This window comes from Calonectris borealis, chromosome 3 (genome assembly GCF_964195595.1).
Source record: "Calonectris borealis chromosome 3, bCalBor7.hap1.2, whole genome shotgun sequence".
Lineage (NCBI taxonomy): Eukaryota > Metazoa > Chordata > Aves > Procellariiformes > Procellariidae > Calonectris > Calonectris borealis.
This window is the reverse complement of record NC_134314.1, coordinates 52,104,938-52,116,948: the sequence shown is the minus strand read 5'-3', so window position 1 is coordinate 52,116,948 and position 12,011 is coordinate 52,104,938. Positions and strand designations below refer to the sequence as shown.

The following is a 12,011-nucleotide window of genomic DNA, read 5'->3' as shown; positions in this document are numbered from 1 at the left end:
CTGCCAGAGGCTCCAGGTAGGGCCATTCTCCCCGGCTGCGGTGTAGAGCACATTCTTCACATCTTGTCCTGCCCGGACTGGCCCAAGGGCTACTGCATGAACTATCTCCTGTTTAATTTGTTCAAAGGCTTGTCGTTGCTCAGGGCCCCATCTGAAGTCGTTCTTCTTCCTGGTCACTTGATAGAGAGGGCTTACGATCTGACTGTAATTTGGAATATGCATTCTCCAAAAACCCACAACGCCTAAGAAAGCTTGTGTTTCCCTTTTGCTAGTTGGTGGGGACATGGCTGTTATTTTGTTGATCACATCCGTTGGGATCTGACGACGTCCATCTTGCCATTTTATTCCTAAAAACTGGATCTCCTGTGCAGGTCCCTTGACCTTACTTTGTTTTATGGCAAAACCGGCCTTCAGAAGGATTTGAATTATTCTCTCCCCTTTCTCAAAAACTTCTTCTGCTGTGTTGCCCCACACGATGATGTCATCAATGTATTGCAGGTGTTCCGGAGCCTCACCCTGTTCCAGTGCGGTGTGGATCAGTCCATGGCAAATGGTAGGGCTGTGTTTCCACCCCTGGGGCAGTCGGTTCCAGGTGTACTGGACGCCCCTCCAAGTGAAAGCAAACTGTGGCCTGCACTCTGCCGCCAAAGGGATGGAGAAGAAGGCATTAGCAATGTCAATTGTGGCGTACCACTTGGCTGCTTTTGACTCCAGTTGGTATTGAAGTTCCAGCATGTCCGGCACGGCAGCACTCAGTGGTGGCGTCACTTCGTTCAGGCCACGGTAGTCTACTGTTAGTCTCCACTCTCCATTAGACTTTCGCACTGGCCATATGGGACTGTTGAAGGGTGAGCGAGTCTTGCTGATCACTCCTTGGCTCTCCAGTCGACGAATCAGCTCATGGATGGGGATCAGGGAATCTCGGTTGGTGCGGTATTGTCGCCGATGCACTGTTGTGGTAGCGATTGGTACCTGTTGTTCTTCAACCCTCAACAACCCCACAACAGAAGGGTCCTCTGAGAGACCTGGCAAGGTGGACAGCTGTTTAATTTCCTCCGTCTCCAGGGCAGCTATACCAAAAGCCCACCGATACCCTTTTGGGTCCTTAAAATACCCTCTCCTGAGGTAGTCTATGCCAAGGATGCACGGAGCCTCTGGGCCAGTCACAATGGGGTGCTTCTGCCACTCGTTCCCGGTTAGGCTCACTTCGGCCTCCAATACAGTTAACTCTTGGGATCCCCCTGTCACTCCAGAAATACAGATGGGTTCTGCCCCTTTATAGTTTGATGGCATTAGGGTGCACTGTGCACCAGTGTCTACGAGAGCCTTATACTCCTGTGGCTCTGATGTGCCAGGCCATCGAATCCACACAGTCCAGTAAACCCGGTTGTCCCTTTCCTCCACCTGGCTGGAGGCAGGGCCCCTCTAGTTCTGGTCATAGTATCCGCTTCTCACTTCTTGCAAACGTGAGTCAAGAATTCCTTCATTACAGTCCAAAGTAAGATCAGCCCTTCTACTCTGTCTGGGGAACTGTTCACTGGAAACTGGACCATCATGAGACAGGGTTTTCCTGAAAACTGGAGCAGCATTTTTCCTGGGAGAACCCCCTTGTGTCATTGTTTTTCCTTGCAACTCACGTACACGTGCCTCTAGGATGAAGGTAGGTTTTCCATCCCACTGCCTCATGTCCTCTCCGTGGTCACGCAGGTAAAACCACAGGGTGCCCCGTGGTGTGTACTTTCGATATCCTCTCTCTTGAGGAGAAAAACGCTGACTCCTAATGGCTGAGATACTGGTCCGTACAGGTGGAGAATAGGACCTATTGTCTTTGAGTTGCTGGACCTCTCGGGACAGTTTCTCTACAGCCGAGACAAGGGAGGAGGAGATAGTTTCTTCAAAATCCCGAAGTCTGCTAACCACCTCATCCACCGTTGGTGCTTCTTCCTCTTTCCAGCACAGTACTGCCAACGAACTGGCGTACGATGCTGGTGCGCTCCGTACCAACTTCCGCCACATGGGTCGCGTGCACTGGATGTCATCTGGATCCTTGGGCGTTTGGTTGTCGTTCAGGTCACTATAAACCACCTCCAGCACGCCTAGTTCTCTCAGGTACTGGATACCTCTCTCCATAGTGGTCCATTTGCCTAGGCGATATATAACATCTTCCTTGAAGGGATACCTTTCCTTCACGCCTGACAGCAGTCGCCTCCAGAGGCTGAGGACCTGTGTCCCTTTTCCAATTGCTTTGTCAATGCCTCCTTCCCTAGCAAGGGATCCCAGCTGTTTGGCTTCCTTCCCCTCCAATTCCAGGCTACTGGCCCCATTATCCCAGCATCGGAGCAGCCAGGTAACAATATGCTCGCCTGGACGACGGCTAAAATCTTTCCGCATATCTCGCAGCTCACTCAGGGATAGGGATCGGGTGGTTTCCGTCTCGTTTATGAGTTCTTCCTCTTCCTCCTCCCCTCCTTGTGATGGCCCTGCTCTTTCATCATCTCTTTCTAAACGACCTGATCTCCGCTTCCAAGATTTCCTCTTCTGTACAGGGGCAACGGATACCAGCAAGGGTTGGTCCTCTGGTTCAGCTGTAGTGCCTGTTGCTGGGGTTTGGGTAGCTGCAGTGCTTGTCATGGGGGTTGGAGTAACTGTAGTGCCTGTTGCCGGAGCTTGAGTGGCTGCAGTGCTTGTCGCAGGGGTTGGAGAAGCTACGGTGACTGTTGCCGGGGTTTGAGTAGCCACAGGGGTTGTCATGGGGGTTGGAGTAGCCGCAGTGCCTGTCGTGGGGTTTTGAGTAGCCTCCGTGTCTGTAGCCGCCCCCGAGACTCGCCGCTCCGCCCGCCCCGATGAGGCACCGCTGCTTGCCCTCCCTCTTTTCTTGTTCCTGAGGGTTGATCTCTGGACAGTATTCCTGAATAGTTGTTTAACCCTAAACAAGGCCTGAACCACATTCAGGAGACATAGCAATATGAACATGCTTGTTTGAGCATCCCAAGGATATTCAAAATTCTCAGGGAATATTGTGGACATCTTTGTGAAGAGGATAGAAGAAAAAGGAGTTTCTGACGATATGGAAGGGAAGATGAACAAGTGGGAGAGAGTGTCCCATCCCGTCTCCCCCTTAAATTCATTCTCCGAGGAGAAACAAGTGCAATTACCAATAATCTCTAAGAGGTGGTTCACGAGGTACAGAAATGACGGCACTGCCGAGTACAGATACCAGATTAGACTTACGACCAATGATTTTATCACCTCATAAAACAGCAGCAAAATGATAATCTTGGCCCGTTCCGACTGATGATAAACAGCACAAAAGGGAACATATACTGCAAGCAAGGTATTACATGACCCAACATTGAGAGCCAGCCCCACAACTTTGACAGCCAATACATCAACATTGTGACCAATCAATATAATGGATGCTTATAACAATTTTGCCTTAACACACTTTGGTCAGATCTATCGTTATCTCAACCCTTCGTGCCCCACGTTGGGCGCCAAAAAGGACTGTCGTGGTTTAACCTGGCAGGCAGCCAAATACCACGCAGCCGCTCACTCACTCCCCCCGCCCCCCAATGGGACGGGGAGAGAATCGGAAGGGTAAGAGTGAGAAAAACTCGTGAGTTGAGATAAAGACAGTTTAATAGAACAGAAAAGGGAGAATAATGATAATAAATAATGATAGAATATACAAAATGAGTGATGCACAATGCAATTGCTCACCACCCGCGCTGACCGATAACCAAGTAGCGATCGCTACTTCCTGGATCACGCCTACCCTTCATATACTGAGCATGACGTCACATGGTAAGGAATACCCCATTGGCCAGCTGGGCTGGCTGTCCTGATTATGTTCCCTCCCATCTTGTGTACCTAGCTCAGTCAGTAGGCACGGGAGCTGTCCTTGGACTAGGAGGGCACTTAGCAACAACTGAAAACATCAGTGTATTATCAACATTCTCCTCATACTAAATCCAAAACACAGCACTAGGAAGAAATTTAACCCTATCACAGCCGAAACCAGGACAACAGGTTTGTAAGGGGTTTTGGTCATCTTAATCCTCAGCTCTGCTCTGCATTGTCTGTCAGAACATTCAATTTTAGGGAAGCCTACTAAAACATCAAAAACAATATCCTATCAATACAGAAAGTAATTCCAGTGATTTAAGAGATATTTTGTGCAATTCTCTGAATACCCTACGTGTTTGTGGCATTTATTCACTGTTCTCTAATGGCCCTCCCTCCCTACTTCCTACAATTACAAGCTTCTTCCTCCTCACTATTCTAGAAGTACAGCTGCTCTTTTTAGAAATCTGTAATACAGTCTGCCTCAACCCAGTTCTTACTATAAAAAAAAAGCAGCAGAAAAAAAGGAAGTCTAGAACATCAAATATTTTGCAGCTTCTCATTTACAACTGAAAAAAGTTTAAAAGTAGTGGAATGTAAATTTAGTTCTGCAGAAAAGCAATCCAATACATTAATTAAAAGACATTTGGAAACAATTAACATTTTTGTTTTCTGACTCTCTCTCTGTGCCTTGAAGATGTGCTTGCTCATGATATTACTTGGCTACATCAGTAAATGTCCCTTCTGTCTTATTTTCCCCTCCAGGACGACTTTGATGTCTATGACCCTGAATAAGTGCAAAACTGTGACATTAACAACATGTGACAAGCAATTCCGCATGCTCAGTTAGGTCTTTGTATCACATTCATCACTTAGCTAACTAGGAGGATAAAGAAAGATCCCAAAATTCCAGTCAGCACTTGGTCTTGCAGAAGTACAGCCATGATTCAAGAAATCATAGGATCGGCCTACCTTGAAAACAGCAAACGGAATTATCACAGGTCTTTTGGACCTGTAGATGCCTTACTTTTATCTTTCTCAATGTACTGGCTGGCCACAAGCAGCAGCTGGTTCTCAAGCTCTTTCAGGTCCTCTACAGCCACATCACATATTGTGTAAACCCCTCGCTGGTGCTGTATGTGAATATATCCATCTTCATTAGCGTGAAAGTCATCATGGTTTTCCACCTCTGCAAACTCCATGAACTGAGCGCTGTGGACCTATGCTGTGAAAAAGAGACACAGAGATCCAAGCAATCAGCTCTGCAAGGATTGCAATTCTGTATAATCAACGTATCTAAGGGTGGACCTGGCGTAGGAACACGGTATTTTGTCACTAGCAAAGCACAATAAAATAAAATATTGCCAAAATATTATTTTTTACAGGTAACACCTACACTGTGGCTTCATTTATACTATCATGGAGTAAGACAAACTGTACGACATTTCTATTGTGCCTAGTTTTTCCTTCAGGCATATAAATCCAGTAAAAGCACCAAGAAGGCATCAAAACCAGATTAGCTCTTGAACTAAGGTAGAACTTTTTTCCCTTTTTCTAATTTAGCTGAAATTTGGCAAAAAGTGTCTTAAATTCTCATATTCAAATACGAAGTCAACATATTTTTTAAAGCCTTCTTGGGTAAGTTACACTTGCAAGATTTGGAGATAAGCTCACACACACACAGACTTTAGCACTAATTAAAAGGAACGCCTACTGACTGATGGCCCAAACTGCTGTGACGTCAGCACTTGTTCAATAGAATACTTTAACAATTACCTTACCTTTCTAAAAAAACATCAGCATCTTTAAAAGAGAATCATCTGCCTTGGCAATGAGTCACTAGTTCGTTTGGTAACACCCCAGGCAAGAATCCAGTACTGCAGTCAGCAGAAGTGGTGTTAGCTTTCAAAATATTCTGTTTCTTGACTAGGAGTGCCGCAAAGGGAATTACATACATCTGTCCCTAGGTGTATAATTACAGAAGTTAATCTCTCCAAGTGTAAATAAACACTTGCTATAGGGGTATAGCCATAGAAGCCTTTAAAAATGGTTGTTCTTGTAAGAAGCTGGCAAGCAAATCCAAGCTCCTCGTTTTCCACTGTTTTTTTTTTACTATTTCCTGGTATGTAGTGCACCTTTGTTCTCACTTCAGTGCCAAATAATGACGCACGATATATTGGGACTTCCTCCTTTCACTGGCTCTCCTACCATCTGCCTTCACAAGATCCCCAATGTTACCCAAACTTTACCTGCTAGCACCTGGATGTCTCAAATTCTATTAAAAGAAAGGATGGATTAAAGGAAAAGGTATTCGCCTTAGTCATGGAAATCTTAGTCAAATTTAAACGTTTTGGGAAGAACAGCTTGCCAGCTTCACAGATCTATGCTGGATCAGCATTCATTCTTTACCATAAAGTTAATGAGGCAGCCCTGCAAAACGTATGCCTCATTTGAACATAATGTTGGATCAGCCTGGTCAGATTCCTTTGCTTTTTTCGATACGGTCTTCTGCACTCTCTGTTCTTTCCTTATTCTTCTGAACACACTATTTATTTCACCACTCTTAGTAATGGAGTGCAGAATTTGCTAAAGTTTAAATAAAAAGCCTTTGTAGAAGAATTAAATTCAACTTGATTTAGGTAAATAACTGAGCAAATATTGGGCTGACTTCACCATAGCAGGTAGAAGAGGTTTTTAGTTCTGTTTTTAAACATCCTTATGGAGAGCATTCATTGAAATATCTCCACTTTCAGGCTTTTGAATTTTTTTCCAGTGATTCCTGCTCTGTCTCACTCTTAAAAATCTCAGTCAAGACTACTGCATTCTGCAGAAGGGACATGTGACTACAAAACTGGAGAGTTCTTACAAAACAAAACCAAAAAGAAATAAAGACTTTCTCCCTGTCATGTTTGTTTTGGAAGCCATATTTTAAAGAGACTACCCAAGCCTTCTAAATACTACTTACGCCTATAAAAAACGTTAATACCCAGTTATATGTCTATAGCAACAAATCAAGTAACTGGATATTTATGGGCGATGTTTTTTGCCTGCAGGTTTTGGCTTTCCTCCTCTAGCTCTGCTTAGGTTAACTGGGGCTTAACAAATCCCTTTTGGGTTATAAAGCAACACTTATGCACCTACATATATTTTATCTACTTTCTTCCAAGCTGAATCTCAACAGGGGACAGAAAAGAGTTTTAATTTAATGTAATGTATTGTTTTGCAGGGCCTTCTGCCATTGAAACTCACGCCTCTGATGATCTCCACCCCAAAGCAGTCTGCTAGGGAGGGTGCCACGCTGCCTCAGAATCTCAGTTTCAGATACGCTGTGTGCTGAGCCACCACACGGGCTCACAGCTGACAATGTGGAAGGATTCATAACACAGTTATGCCTCCAATTTTGGGCATAGATTAGATGCTAAAAGTATTTTAAAAACAATGCCATATGCTTTGGGTTTATAGCATGCGCCAGCAAGTATGTTAGATAGGTCTCAATTAGTTTGCCAGTAAAATGGCTCTGTTATTGTTTCAGTTCTTGAGAGACAGTCTGTGCAGTATATTAAAAAAAAACCACATTAGAAACTGTTGTTAAGGAAGTACTGTTGTCCCTGCTTCTAAATTTGTTGCCAATTAAACTGTAATAGGATTAGTAAATATTTATCTAAGCTTTAGTTGAAGTTCAAGTGTATATATCTATATCCGTGTATTAGTCCAGGGGAAAGAGAGGCCACTGTGAAATAATGTCTCTCTCATTGCTCGGGGCTCTCTGAAGTATTTCACAGCTAATCTCCAGATCAGAGAGTGCTTAGACGGAAGGTCAGGATTGATCTTTGCATCATTTCTTCTACCACAGAAAAAAAGGGAATGAAAATAAATGTATATTATGCAGAGTTCAGAAGGAGAGTTTGTCACAACGCCTGCTTCCCGGAAAACTGACACCTCCCATGTGGAAAACATAAGTTTTTTAATTACTTTTTCTGACTTGAAAATTCAAATATGCTGGACCACCCAGTTCAACATTTCTTAAGTGGAAAATCACAATTTTCTAGTTCCAAGTAGCTTTTCATTTAGGAATTTTAATTGATTAGATTTTTAATGGATAAATGTGGCCATATTAGAAATAAAACTAAAGACACTTTAAAAATATCATCAACTCTATGTCCTCCCCACACATTTGCTTTTCAAAGAAGTTTAGATTTTTTTATGTTTAGGGACATGACGTTTTTTTCTGGTTTGGGTTTTTTTGGGGGATGGGGGTTTGAAGTCTTAACAAAAGCAACAAATGGGGGCAGGAAGCCTACTTCCTTTTTGGTTCTAGCCACAATTCTTCCGTGAAGTCACTTGTGTGTTTGGTTCTGTGTGTTTCTACAGCAAAAAAAAACCCCAAACAAACAAGTTTTCAGTAAATGATAAATAAATGTGAGCTCAAAATGTTGAAAAAACTCATATTAAAATACTATCGTGCTTCTTCAGGCTTTCTACCTGAGAACTTTGGGATGAGTGTTAGGTAGCAGAACTGCAAGGAACTTCTACAGCTCAAAAGGCAAAATACTATATCACATCAAACCAGTAATGTCAGCATGACATATTGATTCTGTTCAGTATATTTTACAAAAAAGTTGGGGAAACCGAAGTTTGATAAGCCTCAGGAATTTAATTAGAATTATTATTTTTCCAATCTGTGAAGCTAAGTGTACTAATTATATAACTTCAGCCACATGCCCTCATCCAAGGTTAAAAACCAGTAAGTCCTAAACTCTACCTAAATCTAAATAATACATTTTAGAAGTCATTAGGAGTTACTTAAACAAGCATTTCCATAAATTGCAAAATGCCTCGGGTTTCTCAGGAACATCTAGTCTGTGTGATAATCCCACACTCACAAAGGTCCTAATTTAAGCACAGCCAGCAGCACCGGTCTAAGTAAATGTTTATCTGGCAGGCAGTATTGACATTATACTTCTACGTGCCTGAAGTTTCTCAGAGGTTTGCTACAGACTGCTGGTAGATACAGGTATTTAGTCTGTTAAGGCGAGACGCGTGGTTCTGAGGAACAAGCTACACTGAACCCCTCAGATGATTCAGCAATTGATCACAACACAGCTTGCATGGAAGAGAGAACTGGATTAGGCACTCCTGTTGAAGCACAGGTTTTGGAAGTCTAAAGGTTAGGTGGCACCTCACCTTGTAGTCAGCTGGCGTGTAGTGAATATACGGCTGTGAACTCAGGCCACCGAAACCACCAGTGCCTCCTTTGGCAGCACTGACCCAGGAGGTGTCTTCTGCACTCGGAATGAGGTGGCCAGCCCTGAAGGAGAGGCCAGCGGTGCTGATGGTCAGGCTTCTCTCCACGGACCTGAAGTAGTCAAGGATCCCCAGGCACACTCGCTAAAACAAACCGGAGCACATGCACAGTTGCATTTTCAGTTGGATGACAGCCCCCCTCTTAAAAAAATTAACTCTGATCTCTGCAGATTTTAGGTCGAGTTTTTTCACCTTTAGCTGCCGGAGTCTCAGGTGACGTAAGAAAAGAAGGGACAAGTAGGCTCCTCTCACCACGGGCTCCCTGTGGGCAGTCGCTGTGCCCTCTTCTAATCCTAGCAGCTGCGAGCTGCCCGTATAACCATACCTTTTTCCAGAAAGGAAAAATGTAATTACATTTTTGCTACTCAAGGAGATTTCTAAACCTTTCTAAAGTAGACGGTTTTGCTATGTCTGTTGTCTAAGAGAAGGCTGCTGCTGCCTACGGGACAGACTGTCATGGAAACCTGCAGTATGGAATAATGGAAAAGGATGGCACTACTGCTTCTGTCAGAGAAACAGTAGGTTGATATCATTTTTCTTCCTTCTTTTAGGTTTTATTAAATATATACATACATACATATACATATAAACACTTTTTTTCCCTCTTTCATTCTTCTTTCTGAAGGATGCCGGAGGCTTACCGAAGCTGATATTTCCTACATCCTCCCCACTGTGAGCCACAGCTGTGTTATCATCCTTGGTAGTTAGTTCCTAGTTCCAACACACATAGTTAAAAATTGGTGTGTAAGTATGCTGACAGCTTTATGCATAGGCTTTATCATAACAAAAGGAAAAGAAAAGGAAAGGAAGCGCCGTACTGGATGAAATTCATAATCCAGCCAGCAGTGAAATTGTCGTGACATATAACTCCACAATATTTGATTGCTTTCCAATCCTTAGTATGTTATCCTTATAAAGTCCCTGGGCTGTAAGAGCGAGCTATCCCCGTTCCAAAGACAAGACTGTGGCAAGGGTCAAATCGAGGAAATTTTCCAAAGAAATTCAGAACATCTGTTTCATCAAAACCTCAACCCAGCTATGGCTAGTGACATGGCTGACCTCCTAGTCCATCCTTTTTTCTCCTGCCAGAAAAGAAAAACCAATTTCTGGGCTCCAGCAGATCATAGGCTGAGCATGGGGCAAAATCATAGTGTGGCAACAGAGAAGTAACATCAGACCAGGCTGCAGAAAAGTTTTACTGTGATGTATACACAACACCCCCAACACAAGCATATATTAAATGCTCTAGCTAACATTCTGTAGAATTCAAGACTCTCTTTTTTCCTCACTCCTTTCCAGCACACTCAACAATGTACTACAAATTGTGGCAGAAGAGCAGCAAGCAGGAAAACAGCTACACCTGCCTTGTTATCAACTCCATCAAGGCCTTCTCACATGCATCAGGAGTTACTCCACCAACATCAGTGAAATTAAACTGGCATTAGTACCAGTGTAAATGAGACGATCACTGTGAGTCACACAGTATTTATTAATTGTGGAACGTTATGGACAGTGATTTACTAGGCATTATCCAATTAATTTCCTCAGACAATCAAGTATATAAGAAAAATTTGTCCTCTTAATGCACTTCTCTATCCCAATTTATTTTACCATGTGAACTTGGATGGCTTAAGTTGGAATTCTTTTCAGTGTGTTAACGGTTTTATGGCATTGATTTTGGCATTGTTTTTTCTGATTGGAGAAAATCCTATTAATGTACCCTCACAAATTGGTGCTTGTCAAATTTATCCTGCTTAACATGAGACATCCTGTCAAAGCTACTCACAGAAGTGACACAGATAAACTCAGGACTACGTTGGCTGTTCTATAAATTTGCAAGTTGACATGAGTGTATTGTCTCCAAAAATTCCTTCAAGCCAAATAAATCTTGATTGCAAACTGTCAAACAATGAATTCTTTACATAATCCTTGCAGTAATAGTTTATCTGTTAACTGATTTCTCTATCCTTACTAAGCGTGATCATCCTCACTCATCCTGTCCTCGTTGACTCCAAAGGTCTAATTTCTTAACTTTTAGAAAAACTAGGTCCTTCGATCTCTATTACTTAAAATAATGTGAGGTCAAATAGAATTAAAATATGTTTTTCTGAATTGACAGCATTATTGTACATCTCTATTACATATAACCGTAAGTGTATGGACTAAGCATGGGATGAAGCATTTCCACTTAAAATTTCCGCTTTAAAAAGATGCAGACAATGCTGTCTGAAAAATGTGAGTGAAATGAGGAAAAAAGTGATGGCACATTTTTGGGTAGCAGCTGAATTTTTATTTTAAAAACACTGAGACCTGGACAGAGTTTTTTTTGTGGAGGATCTAATTCTAGTTTTTCAATAACCATCATGACTAGACTGTTTCAAAATTGAGATCAGTCACATCCCTTGCATTGCCCCCAAATAGGTTCTCTTTGGAGAACCCAGTCATGGACTCAGTGCGCTTGACGGAAGATGTACAGCGCAATCCTGTTTTCTTCCTCTTTTTTAATTACTCATCACGTAGCTGGCATGAGTCAACCCAATGTTTTGTTTTCCTGAAGTTTTCATTAAGGAATCAAATATTTCCTGGTCAGGGTCAGTCTGAGGTAGGAAGAACTGCATGTTTTTACATGTGGGAGCTTTTCCTGACAGAAAAACGCGGGTTTATTTTTGATCACGGAGTTGGTATCAACGGGAGCAGATTAATCAGCAGGAAAGAGGGAAAGGGGGGAGAGATTAGATGGTGTCTCTCTCCCTCTGTTCCCTTTCCCCTGCTCCTGAATTACTTGCTGCCCTGCTTGGTCCTGGCCAAGTGCAGGAGCGCAAGACCTTCTCATTAACATTGGGGCTGCAGCCAGTCCCAGTAGC

General features: G+C 43.0%; 1 protein-coding gene across 1 annotated transcript in view; it reads right to left on the bottom strand.

Annotated features, from left to right (window-relative positions):
• Window positions 1–12,011, bottom strand: part of LOC142079949 (uncharacterized) — a 46,038-nt gene that overhangs the window by 20,719 nt on the left and 13,308 nt on the right. The window contains 3 exon segments of the mRNA XM_075144624.1: window positions 4,843–5,063; window positions 9,028–9,231; window positions 9,808–9,858. Coding sequence (XP_075000725.1) covers window positions 4,843–5,063; window positions 9,028–9,231; window positions 9,808–9,858 — 476 coding nt within the window.